The sequence below is a fragment of the Hordeum vulgare genome, chromosome 7H (genome assembly GCF_904849725.1).
Source record: "Hordeum vulgare subsp. vulgare chromosome 7H, MorexV3_pseudomolecules_assembly, whole genome shotgun sequence".
In the NCBI taxonomy this organism is placed as follows: domain Eukaryota; kingdom Viridiplantae; phylum Streptophyta; class Magnoliopsida; order Poales; family Poaceae; genus Hordeum; species Hordeum vulgare.
Genome location: NC_058524.1, coordinates 115,877,066 through 115,901,820, shown reverse-complemented (window position 1 = coordinate 115,901,820; position 24,755 = coordinate 115,877,066). Strand labels below are relative to the sequence as shown.

The 24,755-nt window shown below is 42.5% G+C and overlaps 2 protein-coding genes and 1 long non-coding RNA gene across 4 annotated transcripts; all 3 read right to left on the bottom strand.

Annotated features, from left to right (window-relative positions):
* Nucleotides 1–8,773: 8,773 nt before the first annotated feature.
* LOC123408644 lies at nucleotides 8,774–11,688 on the bottom strand. Of its 2 annotated transcripts, XR_006612772.1 has the most exons (4): nucleotides 11,526–11,688; nucleotides 10,893–11,282; nucleotides 10,516–10,581; nucleotides 8,774–9,834 (listed from the first exon to the last, which is right to left on the bottom strand). It is a non-coding gene; the product is annotated as an uncharacterized LOC123408644 (long non-coding RNA). The 2 variants fall into 2 exon arrangements; XR_006612771.1 differs by having other exon boundaries at nucleotides 8,774–10,581.
* Nucleotides 11,689–15,643: 3,955 nt separating this feature from the next.
* Nucleotides 15,644–17,036, bottom strand: LOC123408643 (protein WHAT'S THIS FACTOR 1 homolog, chloroplastic). Its single transcript, XM_045101702.1, has one exon. It carries the CDS (start codon nucleotides 16,915–16,917, stop codon nucleotides 15,742–15,744), a length of 1,176 nt encoding a protein of 391 aa, XP_044957637.1. The 5' UTR covers nucleotides 16,918–17,036; the 3' UTR covers nucleotides 15,644–15,741.
* Nucleotides 17,037–19,811: 2,775 nt separating this feature from the next.
* Nucleotides 19,812–20,135, bottom strand: LOC123408436 (probable histone H2AXb). Its single transcript, XM_045101546.1, has one exon. It carries the CDS (start codon nucleotides 20,133–20,135, stop codon nucleotides 19,812–19,814), a length of 324 nt encoding a protein of 107 aa, XP_044957481.1.
* Nucleotides 20,136–24,755: the final 4,620 nt, after the last annotated feature.

The following is a 24,755-nucleotide window of genomic DNA, read 5'->3' as shown; positions in this document are numbered from 1 at the left end:
ACAGAGTCATATCGTCCTATCAGTTTTCATATTGAGTTCTAAGTAAATAAAAGTGTGATGACCATCATTATTAGAGCATTGTCCCAATTAGTAAATAAAATTGGGGGAGGCTAAATGAGACCACCATAATAAAAAATGAAAACAAAATGAATGAGAGAAAAAGAGAGAAGGGACTTTTATACTATCCTTTACCATACTTGTGCCTAAAAGTGTCACCTTGCTCTTCATATAGAGAGTCTCATGTTATATCATTCATATGCTAGTGGGAATCACATTTTCATAAACTTGGCTTGTATATTCCGATGACGGGATTCCTCAAATGACCGAGGTCTTCATGAGCAAGCAATTTGGATTCACACCCCACTTAGCTTCAGTGGAGCTTTCATACACTTATAGCTCTGGTGCATCATTTGTACGGAAATACCTACTCCTTGCATCGATATCTATCGACGGGCATCTCCATAGCCCGTTGGTACGCCTAGTTGATGTGAGACTATCTTCTCCACTTTTTACCCCTTTGAAACCTACCACTGTATTCTATTCCACCTATATGCTATGTCCATTGGTTGACGCTCATGTATTGCATGAATAATAAAAAGTTGATGCATATTGAAAAAATACGATCCAATTGCATGACTTGGGCACTGTGGTGCTTAACATTTGTATCAATGTGGTGAATATGGAGCCATGTCTTGCTAATATAATAAGATGAATGGGGTAAAACAATCTTTGAGGATCGTATACTTTGAAAGATTAATGATTTTGCTGCTTATACCTATAAGTATTACTATATTAATATTTGTCAATTCATCATTGCTCAGTAAGCATACATGCATAAGGTTACATTATGGATAGCATGTTACATCAAAAATTCCGTTTTTATCATTTAGCTACTCTAGGACGAGCAGGCATTAAGCTTGGGGATGCTTGATACATCTCCAATGTATCTATAATTTTTTATTGTTCCATATTGATATATTATCATTCTAGAATACTTTTGGGATATTTATTTACCAATTTATAATATTTTTTAGCACTAACCTACTGACCTAGTGTCGAGTGTCAGTGTTGTTTTCTCCATTTTTTCACTTTTCAGGTTTTCCATACCAAACGAAGTCCAATTGACTTGAAACTTATTTTATATTTTTCTTGGACCAAAAGAAGACCAACAAGCATCGGAGAAAGGCTGGGGGCTACACAAGGGCCCCAAAATACAATCTAGCACGACCTGGGGGCGCCCTGTTGGCTTGTGGGCCCCTAGAGACCCTCCTCACTCCATAATCTCGCTTATAAATTCTTAGATAACCTAAAAACCCAGAAGTAGTCCCAAAACACTTTTTACGCTGCCGCAAGTCTCTATTCTAATGGAGGCCATCTCGAACTTTGTTTCGGCACCTTGTCGGAGGGGGGATCGATCATGGAGGGCCTCTTCATCAACCTTGTTGTCCTCATGCTGATGTGTGATTAGTTCACCACACACCTACGAGTCCATAGCTAGTACCTAAATGGCAATCTCTCTCTTTATCCCGATATTCAATACAATGATCATTGCATCTTCGCTTTGATCCACATGATGTAATTCCTTTTGTGCGGTGCGTTTGTTGGGCTCTCATGAATTGTGAGTTTATGTTTAGATTATTCATGATAAATATTTGAGTCTTCTCTAAATACTTATATGATTCTTATGTGCATGATTATGATAGCATAATTAATTCACATCTATTGAAATAGTTTGGCCAACTAGATTGATATTTCTTCGGTGAGAGAGGTGTGTTGTAGTAGGTTCAACCTGGCAAATTTCTATATCCCAGTGACAAAAGGGGACAAGATGTGTCTTTGTGTTGCTGCTACTAAGGATAAAACTATGAGGTTTATTCATATTGCTTGAGTTTACTTTGTCTACATCATGTCATTGTTCTCCATGCATTACTTTGTTATACTTAATACTCTAGATGCATTATGGACAGCGGTCGATGAGTGGAGTAATAGTAATAGGTGCAGGCAGGAGTCAGCTTATTTTTTTATGGACGTGATGCTTATATACACATGATCATTGTCGTGAATATCGCTTAACTATATGCTTTTATGTCTACTGTCCAACAGTAATTTGTTTACCCATCGTATGCTATTTTTCATGAGAGATGCCATTAGGGAAAACTACGGTCCCCGGGTCTATTCACAACATATTTACGAAATATACAATACCTTGATGCCATTTACTTGTTGTTATTATATCTTGCTATCTACATTTATCTACACGCATCACTCGCTTGCAAATAATAAGTACTAGGGGACTGACAACCCTCTTGCCCGCGTGGGGTGCAAGTTGTTTGTTTTTTGTGTGAAGTTGGTGAAGACGGTTGTGGTTGATATTACAATTGGTTCGATAAACCGTGGTTTCATAATTGAGGGAAATACTTACCCATATTGTGTTGCGATAACCCATTCCTCTTCACGGAAACCCAACGCATATCACATGTATCAGTGGCCATTGATGCCCTCGCCATGTAGAATGGGCACTATAGCTGGGGAGGATCGCAAGGGTCAGATACTTTGGCTTTGCTGGCATAACCAAGATGGTTATCACATTCATTTACTTCATCTCTATTTGTTTTTTGGCTAGAAACTAGATGATGTGTCAATTTGGTAATTCCATTCTATATTTAATTTTGGTATCATATTGATGTAATGATATGAAGATTGTCTAATATGATATCAAGTGATGTTACCGATATAATAAAAAGGAAATAAAAGGGGGAGGGTGTGAAATAGTCTTTATCGTTGTGTTGTGTTATATTTCTTGAGTAAATCTTCTAACTATTGGTGGAAAGGTAGATTAATTACTTTCCATATAATGTTTCATGATCGTATTTGATTGCTTCATGAGATACTCTTAGGAGCATTATAAAATGTTGTTGAACTCATGCTTTTTTACACCTTTCCATTCTAGTTTAGGAGATTAGATGGACACAAATTCCATTACTACTACATTCATCAAAACTAGAACGGTGACTAGGTTTAACCATATTACCAGAATTTTGACAAGCATAAGAATGCTACTGCAACCGAGTACCTTCCATGCATATATTTCACGAGGTGGGACTATAATGAAGGTGCGGCTCTTAGAAGTTCATAAGCACCAATTGGTTAGTAGATATAACTTCCTTGTCATCCACAATAACCTCCATTCCATCATACCTGAGTTCTTTGGATGTAATTGAACCTAGTTGCACATCATCTAGCAAGCTCATGAAAATTGTACACGAGCTTTATCATCTTAGTGATCGAATTCGGATAGCAGAATCCCCCCTTGGACTATCACAAGTTTCTCCTTGTATGTAATGAGTATCCTCATTGTGGGGCCTATAACTTGTGCCATTATGAAAAAGAATTTACATAGAAAAAGGTAAAATATCTATCATGCATTAGTGAAATGTCAATCTTTGTTCCAAAAATGTTAGTGTCAATTAAAAATGTCATGAATTTCAAAAATTGTATATAACATTTTCTAAATAAATAAAATAAGAAGACGATCTATAAAAAGTATGGATAATGGAAGATGTTTGCTCTCTTCCATGAGACTACAAGGCTAATGGAGGTCACTATTGAAGCCTTCTCCATGTAGAATGGGCAATGAAGATGGGAAGGAGCACATGTGTATGATATTTTGATTTTCCGATATAACAAAGTTGGTTATCATATTCATGTAGTTCATCTCTTAGTTATTTTTCTAGAGACTCAAGGATATGTCAATTTCATATTTCCATTATATATTTAATTTTCATGTGAGACCGATGTAGTGGTTTGTGAAATAGGATTTATCGTTGCATTATGTTATATTACTTAAGTGAATCTTGCAACTATTGGTGGAAAAGGTTGTTTCGTTACTTTTCGTATAATGTTTCATGACCGTAATTGATGCCTTCATGAGATACTCTTATGAGTAGTATAAAATATTGTTGGACTGATGCTGATTTTTACAACTTTCCTTTCTAGTTTTGGATATTACATGGGCACACATTCAGTTTCTACTACATTCATCAAAACTAGAACGTTTGATAGGTTAATTCATATTACCAGAATTTCCACAAGCAGAAGAATGCTACTGCAACCTAGTACCTTCCATGCATCTATTTGACGAGGTGGGACTATAACAAAGGGGCGGGTCCTAGTAGTTTATAAGCACCAACGGGTTAGTAGATTTGAATTCCTGGTCGTCCACAAGAACCTCCTTACCATCTGTGAGGACCTGGAATTTACTTCCAGACCCTCCTGTGTATATTTGTCAACCCCAGGATCATTGTTGACAACACAGCGAAATGGTATCATTGCACGATACGTAAAATTATTTTTAATAAAAATTGCCACAAGGCATACATTGACAAATGTCTCATGACATTTATTACAATCAGAAAACAGCGGAAAATACAATGCGTAGAGACTCCATCTCAGCCACAGGCAGTCGATGTAGTACACGTGACCTCACTCCTACGGATCGCCATAGTAGTCATAGTCATCACCTCCATCTTCATATAACTCTGTTGTCAACAAAAGTATTGCCATGAGTACATTACGTACTCAACATGCCTCCCTCGGAGAAGGTCCTAATAGCTACATGTGGCTTCAAAGGAAGGCTATATGGCTCATTTGCATAAAAGCTAATTTTATTTGAAAACAATAGCATTTGGATAAAAGCAGTTTTTGATGAGAACATGTTTATATCCAGAGTAACTTTCATCAAAGTGAGGATCCTCGATCAACTCACACTCATCATAGGTTCCAATACTTGGGGCAAAGAGGGAATAAGCAAGACAGGTCATGTATGTCAAGAAAGATTCATGTGTCGTCCATGACCGTGGACACGGCTATTCGAATAGTTTTACACTCTGCAGAGGTTATACACTTTACCCACACGACACAATCTCGTCTTGATGCCACCAGTGGCCGCTGGTCTAGTACACCATTTGGTATACCGGCAGGGAGATTGTGACGAGGTCTTTGGACTAGATCCCCCAAAGATGTGGCATGCCCACCGGGTCTGGCGCACGGAACTGAGAGTACGTCCTCAAACCGGTCCCCCCATCTGTGCCGAGGATACTCCTCACAAGGCAGCTATCCCATCTGCGGTACGGCGACATCGACACCTAAGGCTGACTAGCTTACTTGACCAAGCCAGTGCCCATATAGCATGTGGTTGTACTGTTTACACAATCTTCAAATCCAAGACTTATTAGGCCTCATGCGGCACGGACGACCGATTGCTCCCTTCACCTTGGGCAGCCAATCGCTCCTTCAATCCTTGATTTAGCTGTCACCCGTGCCAGTATTCAGATGGTAATTTTCACCCAGAGTAGAAGAGGATAGAGAAGGTCACCAAGGCCAACTGGCCAGCTCAGCTATAAGTTTGAAGTGTCAATGACTCAAAGTTTATTCAACAAGAACCTATAGGATAATAAGCATGGTTAAGCATTTCTACTCTACCGGATTACTATATACTTCTACTCAGGTGTCAAATGGATAGGCAAGCGAATCAAGGTAGTGTGTCAATCAACACGCTAGATACAAGATTATAAACATGCATGGTGTAACCATAAAACTCAATGCAATTTATAAAACATAGGATAAGTATGATCAAAGAAGGAGTCATGCCTTCGTTGTTGAGTCCTTCTTCAATAACCTGTTTGTGTCCATGTCCAACATCGTCACTCCCTACTCGTTGTAAGGATAGCAAAAGACAAACAATAAATACCAAAGCAATAAATTCCAAATAGCATCCAAAACAACAATAAGAGTGGATGGGTAGCAAGATATTGATCAAGATGGATATTTCGATATGAGGTAGCACGATAGGAAGTTAAGAGATAGGATTCAACAAAGGGACATGGTTAGGTTGACACGACTAACGAAGTCTTGGAGATGAGGACTAACATTCCGATACGAATTATGCTACTAGCACTAGGAAACTGCCATATAGTAATCACAATGGCAAGAACAAACATAGAATGGAACCACCCTATGCATTTAACCACACAATCACAACATGACATGATAATGTAAAAGTTGAACTCAAATAAATACAATTTATGATTGTTAAAGCATCCTAACATTTGCATTACCTATATAATCATTCAAAAGAAAGTATTCTATATGACAACCAAATCAACATTATAAACTATGCTAGTTAAGCCATCAAACATCATTCAATAACATGAATTGAAATGATCTAGGTCTAGCCCTAACCATACTAAACCATATATCTCCAATATGACAAACATATGTTGACTACTATAACAAGTTAAACAACACATATGATCAAAGCACAACTCTACTAACATGACATATGACTCGTCCTAAGCGTACGATGAGTCATAGCAACATGTACATGCATAAAACTAGCATGAGATGAAATTTAACATATGAAAGCAACAAGTACTAGGCAACTATAACACATAGATCATCATAAAACAAGAAATATATCTTGCATGGATGATGGTTATACATGCAATAATAGATACACACGTATAACTCTAAGCATGGATGATTATCACACGATATGCTAAAATATGATACGAGTAGAATACAACTCTCAACAATGAGATACCTTAGTTGATATCACCTAACATAATGATCAGGCAAGGCACTATCACCAACCCTACATACTACTTATGACATGTACAAACATGGAAGCATGCAATTAGCACATGACAATAGCATGCTAGTTATGACATATAACACTACGACATCGCATACTATGCATGTAGGGAGGTTAAACAATTGAATCATGCCACCAACAATATGAGAAAGTATACTATAATAACATAAGTAACAAGATGACATGCATTTCTATGTAGTACAACCTAAACTTGTGAATACATAGATAAACAACTTAAGATTGATCTAATACATGAAATAACAACATCATGGCAAGATTGTACTCAAGCAAAAGAATTTATGCTTAATTAAAATATATGAGATCATAAACTATTATCATGTAAATCTACAAAGTGAAGCCTAACCTCATAATATAGTATAAACTAGCAATTCAAACACATGAAATAATACAACTAACCTATACTAGACATGCACGACTAAATGTTAGCCGACCAATATAAATATTTAGATTCTAAATATTTATAAATATTGAATGGCAATTAACTATATGCAACTACCAATGATTAACCTTGGCTTCGTTTAGCTTATAGCAACTCTAAAACAATATCAACTTACTCAAAAATCTAATGTAACATAACATGCTCATGATAACTAGTAAATAAAAAATTAAATATATAATACATATGATTAGATAAGCGTTAACCTACAACATGCCATGACTTCACACATAAACAATCACATAAGCAACATGATTGAGAAAGAATATATGGAACAATCTAATATATTCGCCATGTTAAACAAAATAAATTAAATCAAAAGATAAATTATTCTAGCGATTAAACAAAGGAAACAATAAAAATTCTATGCAACTATAAGCATGGCAAACATTATCAAAGTTGTGTGCGCATGCACAAGAGAGGACTATAGAACTAAAATAAATAAGTAAATAATATCCTTACAAACATGGTAATAATTCACAACACATGTACCTGTTTATATCCTACGACTACTTACGACATCAAAGAAAAATAACACATGAAATAATATATTCAAAAAATTCAAAAACTATAACTCGTAAAAATAAATAAATCTACCAAGTCACTTGCCACATCAAAAGTTATGAGAGCCATATCACGAACATATGAATTATAACATATTACACCAAAATTCACCGCTAAATTCATCTTACGGGTGTATGGTTGTCATAAAAATTATGTACATAGTTATCAAGACAATACTTTTATACATTTTAAGCATTGTAATGTTATGTGAAGCTGAAAAGTGGGTATTAAAACAATAACAATAAGCAAGTAAATGCATAAATCAGCACAAATACAATGAATGAAGTTTTTTAATGGGGTATATCGACGTTCATAAACCTGATAATCAAGTTGACTAAATGTGAAAACTATATAACAAATAATATGACGAGTAAGTGATTGTAATCTAACAAGTACCGGCGAAAACATAAGTTATCGAAATATGTCAACATGGGATCTAGTTTTGAAAATCTCATCACGAAAAAGTCAGTGGTGAAAGCGGTTCATTAATTGAGATAATGGTTTGAAAGATAAAAAAATTCAAATGCAAAATCAAAAGAACATTTAATAATGTCATACTTGTGATTAGGCCCAGCAGGTATAGCAATAGTGCAATTCACTCGAAACTGTTTGAAAGCGACGTGATTTTTTTAGGCATGGGCACCCTGCTATGCATCGGTGTATTAGGCCCAGTAGGTTATCCGAGACATCCAAATGATAAACTCTTTGCTAATCCAGACGCCGCACCGGAAGGCGAATATACAGCGCCGCTGTCTAGTCATGTCCTTTTATCTAATTACTAATCTAATTATCAGGGCCCACATGTCAGTGTCTATTTAATCAAATTAATTAGGTTGCCAGGAGGCGTTACCGACTGGCTGCTACTCCTAATATTCAGTTTCCACCAAATTTGTTTCAAGTGTTACAGAACTTTCAGCTTCAACAAGCAGATGGTAGCCTACCAGTAGAAGATCAAAAGAAGCACATCAACAGCATCCCCAATAGGGAGTACCCTAGCTCTAGTAGGCGATACGAAAAACCAAACCATGGTCGTAACCGGAAAGTTCAAGCAGGACACACCTTTGTGCAGAAAGCATACGTTATGTTAACTGGCAAGTGTCTGGTTAAAGGCTTGGATTTATAACTGGCACATTTACGAAGTTTGTCACCAGGCATGGTTCCCCTACTCTAAATGGAGACTTACATGGGATTTCATACATAAGGAAAACGCCGATAAGGCATGAAAGTTACCACCAAGACTAGAAGCTCCAGAATGCTGCCATGTGCTAATTGGGCATGGGATTTCCAGAAAGATTGGTCCAAAGCAGAACATGCCAATTGAACACCGTTTCCTTGAGAAGACCAAATCAAAGCAGAACCAGTAAACATGGCATTAGCGTACAATATTCGGTGCAGATTGCAAGAGAAAGCCCATAAAACAAAAACAAAAATGCTGCACTGGAATTGGTTGCTGAAGCAACTGACTCTGTCATACTTGATACTGCACTGTTACTGCTAGTATATAAACATCGGCAGCATCACAGATTGCTCACAAGGGTACCAGCTGCACACCACTGCTATTACCATACTCCAACGATCACAGATTCACAATCTACCAAACTAAGTAGCACCATGGTTGCGGATTGGTCAGTTGGGCTTTTCGACTGCTTTGGAGATTTCCGCCACCTGTATGCAGACCTAGTTTTTTTCTGCTCTTCTTGCATCCCTTGTACATGGGTTTCATAGGCAGCATGCAAACTTGCAAAGTACTCATCTATGTTCCATTCCATTTCCAAACATTGCAGGTTGCTTGACTTTCTGGTGCCCCTGTGTTACCTTTGGTCGTCTTGCTGGGATTGTGGACAAAGGCTCCCCATGTAGGTGTTTCGCTTAGAATTCATGCTTGGGCTGAAGCATAAAAATCATCCATCTTTGTGGCTGAGTCTCCTTGTTTTCAGCATGCTGCATGAATGGGACTCTGTATGTTTGCCTGGCGTGCGTAGGCTGCAACTGGTTGTATTCTTGTACCAAACGCTCGGCGATGCGGTCGCAATACAACTTGAAAGCATCGCCCTGCATCGATTGCTGCGTCCACTTCTTCTGTGAGAGTTGTGCGCTATGCCAAGAGTACAAGGAGCTGGAAAACCGTGGCTTCAACATGGCCAAAGGTAACCGCGTCTTGCTGAGAGAATGCGTAGTCAAGAAAATTCATGTTTCACAAAGACAAAGTAATCATTACTAAATCATTACATTTGCAGGATGGGAAGGTAGCAACAAGATGGTGGGGTGTGTGCAAGGCATGAAAGCACCTGGGAAGCAAGGGATGTGCTTCTAGAACATGTCAATAAAATAATGATGTTAGCTGTCCTGTTCTCTGTTAATTTTCGTTTCATGATGTTCTACAACATCGAAAGAGGAAAGGCAGGCCTAGTGACTTGCTCCATTTGGTAATCAAGTTGTTAAATCTCCTGTTATCTGTCCTTGTGATTTTGGTTCAGTTTTCTTACTTGACACGCATTATATGGTTGTAGATTGTACTGAAGTTTAGTGGCCTGTGAACTAAAATGCAGTGCTCAAGTTGTAAAACTACGAATCTCTTGACTCAATACTGACTGCCAAACTGGCATGAGAAATAAATACTTGAAGATGGGGCATCCTGTATGCTTAAGATGATTGAAGAAAAAATGTGATAACAAATGGCTACACAACAAGCAAGATATTTCAAGAAAGATTGGACAGATACAGAAGCTCATAATTGAGATGGCAAAAATTCGGACAAGAGGTAGTTCAGCCGCATGAAGCATTGTACTAAGAAAGATATAAACCATAGGGCAAAAAGTTAGAATCAAACCGGAATATGTACCATGTTGTTTATGTCATGCATGCATGGTGTAGTCCTTGTACATTGACTTCGTGGTACCCTCTAGTCCTGTAGCCAATCAGATTCGGGCCAGATCAGCGAATTCCTTATCTCAAAACTTTAAGAGCAAAGCCTGGCACACAAAGGGGACTTTACAGTGTATGATAGAGGATCTCCACATAATAACTTTAAAATATTCGTTAATTACTTAGCTATCTGTAGCCTTGGACAGGGAGAAGTTATGACCAACACTTTTACAAGCTTATCACCAGGCATGGTTCCCCCATTTTAGATCGAGGCTGACATGATGATTATAATCAGTATTTACTATCAGGCTGATTTCATACATAAGGAAAGTGACAATACGGCATGGAAATTACCACCAAAGCTAGAAGCTCCAAAGTGCTGTCATATGCTGATTGAGCATGGGATTTCCAGAAAGATTGATCCAAAGCAGAACATGGAATATTCGTTAATTACTTAGCTATCTATAGGCTTGGATAGGAAGAAGTTACGACTGACACTTTTACAAGCTAATAACCAGGCATGGTTCCCCCATTTTAGACCGAGATCACCTGGGTGATTATCATCAGTATTTTACTATCAGGCTGATTTCATACATACGATACGGCATGGAAATTACCACCAAAGCTGGAAGCTCCAAAGTGCTGACATATGCTGATTCAACATGGGATTTCCGAAAGATTGATCCAAAGCAGAACATGCCAATTGAACACTGTGTCCTTGGGAAGACCAATCCAAAGCCAAACCTGTAAACAAAGCATTAGCGTGTAACATCCGGTGTAGATTGCAAGAGAAAGGCGATAAAAACAAGAAAGAAATTCCTGCACTGGAGTTGGTTAGATCAATTGACCTTTTCACATCTTCTAACTAGTACTGCACCATTACTACTAGTATATAAACATTGGTTGCTCACAAAGGCACAGCTGCACACCATGCTATTCCCAACTCCATAGATTACAAATTCACAAATCTACCAAACTAACTAGTACCATGGTTGTGGAGTGGTCAGTTGGGCTTTTCGACTGCCTTGACGATTTCGACATCTGTATGCAGAGCTAGCCTTTTTTTGTTCTTCTTGCGCCTCTTATACATGGGTTTCATAAAGCAGCATGCAAAGTACTGGGGTACTGGATTATTTACCCCCTTTGCAGTACGCATCTGTGTATCATTCTATTTCCTAATATTGCAGGTTGCTTGACATGCTGGTGCCCCTGTGTTACCTTTGGCCGCATTGCTGAGATTGCGGACAAAGGCTCCACATGTAGGTGTTTCGCTTAGAATTTGTGCTTGGGTTGAAGCATAAAAATCATCAATCTTCATAGCTGACTCTCCTCGTTTTCAGCATGCTGCATGAGTGGGACCCTGTATGTTTGCCTGTCGCTCTTATGCTGCCACTGGTTGTATTCTTTTACCAAACGCTCGGCAATGCGGTCTCAATATAACTTGAAAGAATGGCCCTTCATGGACTGGTACGTCCACCTCCACTACCCGAGTTGCGCGCTATGCCAAGAGTACAGGGAGCTGGAAAATCGCGGCTTCAACATGGCCAAAGGTCTCTGCATCTTACTGAAAGAAAGCATAATCAAGAAAATGAATGTTAACAAGATAAAATAATCATAATTAAATCATGCTCTACACCATTTACATTTGCAGGATGGAAAGGTAGCAACAAGTTTGTGGGGTGTGTGCAAGGCATGAAAGCGCCAGCGAAGCAAGCGATGTGCTTCTAGAACATGTCCATAATTTGATAGCTACGGATATGATGATTGGCTCTCTTGTTTTCTCTTAATTTTCATTTCGCGATGTTCTCCAACATCCAAAGGAATAATAAAGGCAGGCTTATATGACTTGCTCCGTTTGGTAACCAAGTTGTTAAATATCCTTTTATCTGTCCTTGTGATTTTGGTTCAATTTCTTATGAACTAAAATGTACTACTTTTCAATTTGTAAAGCTATGAATCTATTAACACGGTACTGACTGCCGAACTGATAAGAAATATAATACTATTGGATATCTTGTATGCTTATAAGATGATTGAAGAAAAAATTAGGATAAAAAGGCTACAGAACAAGCAAGAAAGGTTAAAAAGGTCTGACATCTGCAGAAGCTCATAGTCGAGATGGCAAAATTCTCACAAGGGATAGTTCAGCCGCACGAAACATTGTCCTAAGAAAGATAAAACCATAGGGCAAAAAGTTAAAAACCTAACCAGAATATGGACCATATTGTCAATGTCATGCATGCATGATGTAGCCCTTGTACATTGACTTCGCCGTATCCTGTCCTGTAGCCAATCAGTTTGGGCCAGATCAGCGAATTCTTTAGCTCAAGACTTGCAAGAGCAAACCCTGGCACACCAAAAATGGTACTTCACAGTGTATGACAGATGATCTCCATTTTTACAGTACAGGTAACAAAGCTAGATAATACCCCCCAGATGCAAATGGACAAAAGCCCAAAGCGAGCACAGAACTGGAGGCAATTAAGAAACTCGAAAACAGCAACCTAAATTTGGGGCTTTTATTTAGGGTACAGTATGAGCTCCATAAAGGAAATCTCGGAAGCAGAAGATCTTACCCAACTCGAATTTACATTGAAAAGTCCCCCAAAAAAAGCCTCAGAAAGAGGACTGCAGTTACATTTTCCATAGCTTCAATCTGGAGTCGCATGACTAATGAAACTGAAAACATAATAAGACTGGATTCCAATCATCGTGTGAGGACCTCAAATTGCTATCATCGTCAGCCCACGAATTCCAATCATCATAGCAGCTATTACTTGCCAAGTAATGAATGATGAAAAGAACAAAAGGGGTATGCTACAACCAAAACTGGAAGCTCCAAATAGCTGCCAGATGCTAATTGAGCGTAAGATTTCCCGAATAAACAATCAAACAGAACAAGCCAAGTGAACATGATGTAACTAAAAACACTAGTTTACAGCAAAACCTGTAAACACAACATACAACATTAAAGTGCAAGAAGAAAAGAGAAAGCCCATGAGACAACAAAAATGATGCAGTGGAATATACTATGATGTAACTAAAAACACTAATTTACAGCAAAACCAGTAAACACAACATACAACATTAAAGTGCAAGAAGAAAAGAGAAAGCCCAAGAGACAACAAAAATGATGCAGTGGAATATACTATGAGCAGATACTTGTGCAAATGGGCACTGATACCATGTTGTTACTAGTTTATAAATACCAGGATCAAGATTTATTGCTCACAAAGGCACAGCTACACACCATCTATTTGCATATTCCACAGATCACAACCCCAAGAAGTCAGCACCATGCCGGGGAAGTGGTCGGTTGGGCTTTGTGACTGCTTTGGAGATTGCGGAACCTGTATGGAGCTATCTTTCATGCTCTTCCCGCACGTCATTGTGGCTTATACGTTTGAGGGTTTATAAGAGTGCATTCCAATTACATCCTGATGCTTCATTTTTTTAATTTTTTTGGCTAATGCTGCAGGTTGCTTGACTTGTTGATGCCCCTGCATTACATTTGGTCGCATTGCTGAGGTTGTCGACAGAGGCTCAGGATGTATGTGCTTCAATTATAATTTAAGCATGGAATCAGCCATACAAAACATACGTCTTGTTGACTAACTCCCCGTGTTTCCAGCATGCTGCATGCATGGGACCCTGTATGTTCTGCTAGGGTCCATAGGCTGCAACTGGTTGTATTCTTGTACCAAACGCTCCTCAATGCGGGAACAGTACAACTTCCAAGGATCGCCCTGCATGGACTGCTTTGTTTACATGTGCTGTGAGAGTTGCGCGCTATGCCAAGAGTACAAGCAGCTGGAAAATCGTGGCTTCAACATGTCCAAAGGTATCTCTCCTTGCTGAAACAAAATATAAAACAAAACATACATGTTCACAACACAAGCCTTAATAACAAAAAATACTAAACTGTTATCTACATCACATTTGCAGGATGAGAAGGTAGCAACAAGATAACTGAAGGCATGACAGCACCAGAAAAACAAGGGATGGATGTGCTTTTAGACCATAAAATAAATCCAGAGTTTGGTGCTTGTGATGGTTGGCACTTCTCTTCAATAGCTTTCCATTGATCCCCATTTCCCTATGTGCTTCAAACATAAAGGCAGGCTTATATCCTTGCCACATTTGGTCATCAAGTTGTTAAAGCTCCTTTTATGTATCCCTCTGTTTAGGTTCAATTTTCTTACTTTTACTTATACCACAACATCAGCAGGTAACATATAGCATATAACTTGCTACTCGTTGAGCAAGCTGTTAATTCGTTATACAGGCCCTTGGACTGTTACATAGAAATATACCGCTCATTTCAAAATGCAATTATTCATTAGTCCAGTAGTCCACCACTCAGTGCCAAACTGGCATAAGCAAATAAGTGCTTACGTAAGGACAAGGCATCATCCCAGTAGAATTTAAATGATTAACTAAAGAGTTTTGTGATAAAAAATGACTAGACAGGACATGGACGAACTTCTGTAAAGTTGCTATCTATAAAACCTCATAACTGAAATGCTAACACACAGAAGCTCAACTATAACAAATAATTATCCTAAAAAAGGGGGGAAAAGGTGTGTACCTAAAATCATGCTCATCAAAGTTCCATTTCTGACGATGATCATATCTGCTATACAAAACATATTCCGGCAGAAGGCTACAACTCCAAGTGTGCTCAAAGATCCACCAAAATCGCAGTGCTCACATTTGTAGATAGTCAATTGCAGTTCTCTCTGACAATATAAGACCAGTTTGTGTTGGCATTTCACTCGCAAGTTCTGCAATCTGTCGAACTTTCTTGCTCACATTGTTAAATGATTGCATCCATATGTTTGGTTTCCTTGATAAGAATCCCTTTTACACCAGAATTCCACCATTTATTCATTTAGGAGAATCCATATGTGATTGCTTTTATCTTGAAGGACATCCTATAATCTGCAAAAAGATCAAACTACCTGGCTGGCCGGTATTTTCTTGCAGTTCTCAGATTACATGTCCTGAGATGAAAGAAAAACTAGCAGGTCGGGAATCAGTTATCTTTGATCAGTAAGCGAGACAACAACCCAAACAATTTCCATGTGCAGATAGATGTGCCATCCTTTCGTAACAATGTCACTCTTATTGCTTTAGTGCATCACAAGATATCATCGTTCGTTCAACAATTTGCTAAGAGGGGCATCAGGCTTACATACATCAATCACCGGTTATCATCATCACCAAATAAAACCTTGTAAAACCTCCGTCTTTCCTCCCTCTTCTCCGCACTATCCAACAGTACCCCTGACTCATCTTCGAGCTCCTCTTCTTCCTTCTTCACATCAACCTCACCTTGCCTCCTCTTCTTCTCCAAATTCGCAGCACGTCGCCGCTGATTAAATTCATGCAGACCCTCCTGCATCAGTTCCCCAAGTCTATCCTTTGCCACCACCAGTGGATCCTTCACCCTCAGCTCAGACCCCTCGTAATACTCACGGAGCACTGCCGTGTGAATCTTGTATCGATTCGACACGTAGAAGAGGCAAGAATGACGGAGCAGCATCCTAGCTGTGTCTTCTGGCAGCCCAAACTCCCATCTGAAGTGTTCTAGCTTCATAATCGAAATCTTCTTCCACAAGGTGAGCGAAAGAAGCTCGTGAACCACAGCCACGGCACGCTTCTCAGCCTCTGCGTCTGTACCAGCCACCGCCCCGTCCTCCGAGTAGGGCGAAATGTAGGGTGTGGAGTTGAAGTCCTCCATCCTGTCGTGGGACTTGGCCCAAGAGGACGGCAATGAGCAGGTGAACCGCGGGAGGGAGTTGCTCGCCGAGGCAGCGGCCTCGACGGCAGAGACCGCGCGGGAAGGGACCCATCGGAGCAGCTCCAGCTCTGCCGCGTTGCGGCGATGAGGGTACGGGTTGGCGAGGCGGAAGAGATCGGTGTGGGCGGGGAGGATGCGGAGGAGGTAGTCATCGGGGAGGCCGAGCGGGCCGCGGAGCGCGGCGAGCTTGGATACCGGGAGGCGGCGGCCGCGGGCGAGCATGAGCACGCGCGCGAGGCGGTCGGCCATGGCCGGCTCGGACGCGGTGACGGCGGCCTCCTCGGCGTCGACGAGCTCCGCCATCCGCTTGGTGAAGCCGAAGCAGAGCTCTCCGCCGCTCCCGGCCGGACCTTCGCCGGTGAAGAGCTCGAAGCAGGAGGGGTACTTGCGGAGCCAGTTGGCGGCGCGGCCGAGGAGGTCGAGCGTCTTGAAGCGGGACTGGAGGAGGCGGACGGGGGCGGAGCGGGACGGGAAGCGGAGGAGGAGGCGCTTGATCTGGTTGTTCACGATCCAGCGCCGGTTGCGGCGGAGGGCCGCCTCCAGAGCCGGGTCCTTCGGAGACGACCACCGCGCCATGAGCGCCCTTCAGCGGCGGCGGTGGCGGCAGGAAAGGGGCGACGAGAGTGATTGGACTTGTTTTGTTCATGGGCTGATAGTCTATTCTATCTGGGCTGGTGCCCCTGGGCCATGGAATGCGTTCATTTTGGTTAACGTGGAAGTATAATCTTGTCAACCAAGAGTTAATCATTTAGCTCCAAACATATGTCCCCTCTCCGTGCGGTTTCCTCTCCTTTGTGCGGTGACGTTTTCGTCCCTTCGTAGAGACCTTACCTCCCCTGCTTTCTCTCCCCGTCGGCAACTGTCGGGGCTCTCGGGGCCGCGGCGGGGGTGTGTGCGGTGGATCGCTAGGGACCATCCGGCTCGCGGATCGATTGAACCTCGGGCTAGAGAATCATTGAGAGTATTGTGTCGGGGTCGGGAGGGGTCGGGAGATAAGAAATGATGGGGGAATTAGGACTCAAGAAGGATGACCTTGAGGATGTTGTGTTAGAAGAAGCGAAACTACCGGTGGAGACGGCCCGGTGGATGTTGTACTAGGGTTCACACCGACAAGACCTATAGCCAATACTGGTTTTAAATAAACATGAGGGTGGCTTCGGACTTGGCAAAGAAAGTAAGGATCAAACCTTTCGGCGACAATGTGACGTCTCCGATTTTAATCGTACGCTAATCATAAATGCAAATACCTACGACCAAGATTAGGAACTCACACGAAGATACCACAGCACAACTCTAAACACAAAATAAAACATGCAAACTCATATTACAAACCATGGGCCTCGAGGGCTGGAATACAAAGGCTAGGAAACACACGAGTTAGCGGAAGCAACAATATCTGAGTACAGACATAGAAAACAAGTTTATGCCTTAAAGAAGGCTAGCACAAAAGATACATATATCGAAAGAGGCGAGGCCTCCTACGTGGGACCCTCCTGAACTACTCCTGGTCGTCAGCGGCCTCCACGTAGTAGTAGGCACTGTCGGGGTAGTAGTCGTTCTAGGAGGGATACGCCATCTCCTAGGCTCCATCATCTAGTCACAGCAATCGTATCAAGGGGGAAAGGGGAAGCAAAGCAACGACGAATACTCATCCAAAGTACTCGCAAGATTGACATTAGAACTATGATAAGTATGCATCAGTATCAAAGAAATGGGGTTATATCTAGACTGATTGCAGCAATGTGAAGGAGGAGTCACCCTTCATAAACTACTGACGGTTAACTACACTACAGAGCTGACATCAAGAGTACGTAATGAGGTGTCACCCTCAGTACTCGATAGTACCTCTATAGTGGTGTACAACAAGGGGTGTCTGAGTGAGGTGCGAGTCTTGCCTCCTCGATCAGTAGATCGAGACTTCGATGATAAAGCAAGGGCAACTGAGACTAAGGCGGTCAATGGGGATCACTGAGCCACCTACACTAAGCATTTAATATGCAGTAAAGTATAACAACAGTTTATCAAAAACAGGTTATGCATCAGAATAGGAGCTATCTACAATAATAGAAAAATCTAATGCAAGCATGAGGAAGAAAGAATGGGTGATATATGAATAATCAAGGGGGTTGCTTGCCTTGTTGCTGTGCTTAAAAAGGTTGGTCGTCACGGGGTAGTCATACCCGGCAGCAGTGTCAGCTTCGGCGTCTACCGAAGAGAAGAGGGGGAAGAAACAATAAATACAAGCAAGCAGATGCAACACGATGCATGCCGTGGTAATATGCAGTGCTAGGGATGAGCTAACGTAGTACTACACATCATGGACGGGGCGGCAAAATATGTGACAAGATTTTCCGGGTCTTTGGCTACTACGGAACAGATGATCCTAATGCTAAAATATCCATGTTCATCATGCTAGGGCATGTAAGAGATAAACGAACAACGTATTCAAATTTATGGAATTTTTTGATCAACTTTCATATATAAATTATTTTCATCTCACTTACGGTTTATTTTATATGAATTTCTAAAGTTTAGATAATTTTATGAATTTATTTAATTTGGGTTGAACAAGTCGATTTGACTAGACAAATGGGGAGGGGCGGCCCACATGTCATTTACACATATTTTATATGAGGGTTAAATATAAACAGAATACCCACATGCATTTTATTTTAGGCTAAGTTTGCATTAAATTAATCCTAACTAATTAAACATAAACATAATTTAGTCTAACATATGGGGTTGTTTTAGTTTAGGATTAGCCCCTAATCTAAGTAGAGGGTCGGTCACACACTTTGGAGTGGCACAGTCAGCCACTAAGAGCAACTCTAGCAGACCCTGCATTCCGCCGGCCCGCAAAACGCGTTTGCAGTTCGCACAAAACAGCTTTTACGTGCTGGCCCGGGCTGGCACAGATGCAGACCCCCCAAACGGATCCGTAAAAAAGTATATTCGCGGAATATATTTTTTTACGGGTCGTCTTTGCGGGTCTGCTCTTTGAGCCGGTGCATCCATACAGAGCGGAAAACCTCCATACAGGGTTTCTCAATAAACAGAGTTCGTCCTTCAGTAAACAGAGTGTTCGTTCTTCAGTAAACAATCTGTATAGATGTTGAAGTTTGTACCTGGGTGCAACTTAAAGAACAAAAATGTCGTGTAACAATCTTGGCTCTGGTGGTCCTTGGATGGAATCCATCAACGAGAGGGATTTCGCACTGTAGGGGCAAAAGAATTAAGTTGTTGAACATGCGAAACATTCATCCTTGCAGCAGGAACTTCTGCACCATTCATTCGTTAGATTAGAACAACACTAGTACTTCCGTTTCATTAAGATTAACATTCACATATCATAGGCAGCGACAAGTACCAAAAGGAACTAGATTGCATTCCATCACGCATTCACAAGGCTTGATGAATTACTATTAGAGCAAGAAAAAATAAACAGTTTCATTCAGGTTGCCATGGAGAAATCAGAGGCAGAATACATGAACCAGATTGCAAGCATTCCATTCAATCCAGATACACCCTCGATACATGAACCAACGAGAACTAATCTTCTTGTTGTTGTCGCGCGCCGCGTTGCCGGCCAGCTCCACGGCCTGGGTGGCGAGGTACTCGAGGACGGCGCAGAGGTAGACGGGGGCGCCCGTGCCCACGCGCTGCGCGTACCGGCCGACCTTGAGGTGTTGGGCAACGCGGCCCACCAGGAACTGCAGGCCCGCCTTCACCGACCGAGACACCGACTTGCTCCCCTTCGGCTTGCCCCTCCCGCCGCCGGCTGCCGCTGTGGCCATCTTCGGATGGGATACTGCTGTTGTGGTTGCCGAAGAGTTGGCTCGGCGCGGGAGGGTGTGGGGCGGCCCCGGGGCGCGATTCCGCCTGCAGATATGGTCGGAATCGCCGGCGGCGGGCGGCGGCGGAAGGAGGGGGAAAAGAGCGCGGGCTGAAATGTCCCTCCCGCCAACTGCTTCTTTGTGATGCAGCGCACCGCAGCCGCGAGGGGGAAACCCACGTTTTCCAGGGTTGGGGTAGGGAATTTGCCGTGCGCCCCAAAAAAAATTATGGGCCGAGGCGGGATGCAGGGTTTGGTCGGACTGACTTTCCGACCCGTACCCGCATTTTGACGGTTATTTTGCGGGTCGGGGCGGATGTGGGGTCTGCTAGAGTTGCTCTAACACACGTGCGCTGCACACACTCCACACGGGCTCCACACCACACACAGGGGACACACACCACACGGGCAGTAGTAGCAGCAGGTAGTGGCTGCAGCGGCAAGCATCAGCAGTAGCAGGTAGCGGCGGAGCAAGCGGACGAGGGTGGTTCGCGAGGGCGTGGCCAGGAACAGGCACTAGCGCACAGGAGCTTAGGTGAGCTCCGGCCATGGTACGCAGCGGCGGCTAGCAAGAGCAGAAGCAAAGCAGCGCGTACCAACAATGGCAAGAGCACTAGTTGAGCAACATCAGTACAAGGAGCAACATCAGCAGCGACAGCAGAGTAGAGCAGCAAATGCGGGAGCAAGCGGGCGAAGCACGCATGCAGTCAAGGCGCAGGGGAGCCTGGGCAGCAGCGTAGCCAGTAGTAGTGAGCGGCAGCAAGAGCGCAACAACAGATGACGGGGCAAGCAGCAGCATGCAGCGACGGTAGAGAGGAGCGGCTCCGCGTGGGGGCAGCGGGTGCATGCCTGGGCACGGCTATGGAGCTGCGCACGCGGTCGGGCGTAACCAAGAGCAACGCGAGCGCATGGTTGGGCGCATGCACACACGAGCTCGGGCTCCGGGCATGCCGGCCACGAACAAGCACGGGGACAGGGGGAGAAGGGGAGATGGCCAGGCCTCACCTGCATTGCAAAGAGGAGGGCGACGAGGCTCGATGGAGCTCACTGGTGAGGAGGCCGGGGACGAGCGCGGTGACAGGGCGTAGGAGCAGCGACGGCGACGGCCTCCGGCGCAGGCGCTTGGCGAGAAAAGCATGCCACCTAAAATATATTTACTTTATGTTTGGGAACCGTCTATGATGTATCCAATGTGAGAAGTGTTGGGCATCTCAAGTCATTCTCGTTAACGAGAAAAGCATGCCATCCAAAATAAAATTTTCATCTCTTTTAAGACTTGAACTCTGGCACCTCTGTAAATCAATGTTTCCCTCTGCGAAGGGCATTTCTATTTAATTTTTATGTTGATTCTCATCCTTCTCTTTAAAACCACCAACCAGGGGGGCATGTGGTCGTGTGTGTGCATGAAGTATGATTGATATTCGAGTGTGCATTATGAATGGATCAATGATTGAGCATAATGGGCTAGGATAATTTACTTTAGCATTGTTATTTTGAAAGGCATGGTTTCTTATTAGCATCACTGCCTTCATGTCAAATATAGACTATTGCTTTGAATCATCTTAGTCCTCATGTCTATGCCATGAAAATAACTTGAAGTATGTTGGGTAGCATTCCACAATCAAAAATATGTGTTATCACTTTGCTACTCAAGGACGAGCAGGAGTTGAGTTTGGGGATGCTTGATACGTCTCCAACGTATCTATTATTTTTGCTTGTTTCATGCTATGATATTATTATTCTTGGATGTTTTTATTATTATTTTATACATTTTATATCATTTTTGGGGACTAACCTATTAACTTAGTGCCAAGTGCCAATTCATGTTTTTACCCTATTTTTGTTTCACAGAAAATCAATATCAGATCAGATCAAATTGTCTCGAAACTTTTTGAGGATTTTTTTTATTGAAGATAAGGATCAACTGGAACTTGGAGGCCAAGGAAGATCTTTCCGGAGGGCCCCACACAACACAAGGGCGGGCCCTAGGGGGCGCCCTGATGTTGTGTGGGCCCCTCCACGCTCCATTTGCCCTATCTCCTCCACTATATTCAGCAATATTCCAAAACCCTCAAGGGAGTCCACAAAATACTTTTTCCGCCACTGCAAGCCGCTGTTCTTGCAAGATCCCATCTGGAGGCCTTCTCCGGTACTCCGCCGGAGGGGGAACTCATGACGGAGGGGCTCTGCATCAACCTTGCCGCCTCTTCCATGATGCATGAGTAGTTCATCACATACCTACGGGCTCGTATGTAGTAGCTAGATCTCTCTCTCTCTCTCCCTCTCCCTCTCTCTCTCTCTCTTTGTGTGTGTATCTCAATACAACAGTCTCCGTGATCTTCATGGAGATTCATTCAATGTAATGACTTTCTGCAGTGTGTTTGTTGGGATCCGATGAATTAAGAGTTTATGATCATATCTATCCTTGTTTTATTTGAGTTCTTTGATGATCTCTTTTATGCATGATTTAGTATAGCCTTGTATTTGTTCTCCAAAATTTTGGTTTGGTTTGGCCAACTAGATTAGATCTTCTTGCAATGGGAAGAGGTGCTCGGTAATGGGTGTGATATTGTGGTGTTCAGTCCTAGTGAAAAAAGGGGAGTTGATACGCATCTGTTGTTGCCATTAAGGATAACAAGTTGGGATGAATTCTTATATGCTTTTGTCTTGACTACATCATGGCATCGTTATTAATGCATTACTTCGCTCTTATGAACTTAATACAGTAGATGCATGCTGGATAGCGGTCGATGTGTGAACTAATAGTAGTAGATGCTGTTGGGGAACGTTGCATGGGAAACAAAAAATGTCCTACGCACACAAAGACCTATCATGGTGATGTACATCTACGAGAGGAGATTAGATCTACGTACCCTTGTAGATTGCTAAGCGAGAAGCGTTAAGAAACGCGGTTGGTGTAGTGGTACAGCTTCGTAATTCAAATCACCCGTCCCACGATTCGTCCCACGATCCATTCCGATCTAGCGCCGAACGGACGGCACCTCCGCGTTCATCACACGTACAGCTCGATGACGATCTCGGCTTTCTTGATCCAGCAAGAGGGATGGAGAAGTAGATTAGTTCTTTGACAGCGTGACAGCGCTCCGGTGGTGGTGATGATCTACTCCTGCAAGGCTCCGCTCGAGCTCCGCAGAAATCCGATCTAGAGGTAAAACTACGTGGTATAGGTTTGAGTTGCACGTGGCAAAGCTGTATCTCAAAAGCCCTAAAACCACCAGTATATATAGGAGAGGGGAGGGGCTAGCCTTGGGGCTCAAGAGAGCACCAAGGGTGCCGGTCGAAGTGCAGAGGAGGACTCCAACTCCAAGTCGGTTTGGGGAAGGAGGAGTCCTCCTCTCCCTTCCCACCTCCCTCTTTCCCTTTTTTTCCTTTGGTATTTTTCCCTTGTGGTGCCATGGCCCTATTGGGCTGGCCTCACCAGCCCACTAAGGGCTGGTGCGCTACCCTAGGGTCACTGGGCTCACTCCCGGGTGGGTGGGCCCCTCCCGGTGAATACCCGGAACCCATTCGTCACTCCCGGTACACTACCGGAAATGCCCGAAACTTACCGGTGACCAAATGAAACCATCCTATATATCAATCTTCGTTTCCGGACCATTCCGAAAACCCTCGTGACGTCCGTGATCTCATTCGGGACTCCGAAGAACCTTCGGTAACCAAACATATAACTCAACTATACTAAAACATCATCGAACCTTAAGTGTGCAGACCCCGCAGGTTCGAGAACTATGTAGACATGACCCGAGACACTCCTCGGTCAATATCCAATAGCGGGACCTGGATGCCCATATTGGATCCTACATATTCTCCAAAGATCTTATCGGTTGAACCTCTGTGCCAAGGATTCATATAATCTTGTATGTCATTCCCTTTGTCCTTCCGTATGTTACTTGCCCGAGATTCGATCGTCGGTATCCGCATACCTATTTCAATCTCATTACCGGCAAGTCTCTTTACTCGTTCCGTAATACAAGATCATGTGACTTACACTTAGTCACATTGCTTGCAAGTCTTGTTTGTGATGTTGTATTACCGAGTGGGCCCCGAGATACCTCTCCGTCACACGGAGTGACAAATCCCAGTCTTGATCCATACTAACTCAACGGACACCTTCGGAGATACGTGTAGAGCACCTTTATAGTCACCCAATTACGTTGCGACGTTTGATATACACAAGGTATTCCTCCGGTGTCAGTGAGTTATATGATCTCATGGTCATAGGAATAAATACTTGACACGCAGAAAACAATAGCAATAATATGACACGATCACATGCTACGTTCATAGTTTGGGTCTAGTCCATCACATGATTCTCCTAATGAAATGATCCAATTATCAAGTGACAACACTTGCATATAGTCAGAAAACCTTGACTATCCTTGATCAACTAGCTAGCCAACTAGAGGCTTGCTAGGGACCTTGTTTTGTCTATGTATCCACACATGTATCTATGTTTTCATTCAATACAATTATAGCATGGATAATAAACGATTATCTTGAAACAGGAAATATAATAATAACTATTTTATCATTGCCTCTAGGGCATATTTCCAACAGTCTC

What these genes read in the sequence shown, in the direction of transcription:
- LOC123408643 (XM_045101702.1), bottom strand. Translation starts at nt 16,917, where the DNA reads ATGGCGCGGTGGTCGTCTCCGAAGGACCCGGCTCTGGAGGCGGCCCTC.
- LOC123408436 (XM_045101546.1), bottom strand. Translation starts at nt 20,135, where the DNA reads ATGGCCACAGCGGCAGCCGGCGGCGGGAGGGGCAAGCCGAAGGGGAGC.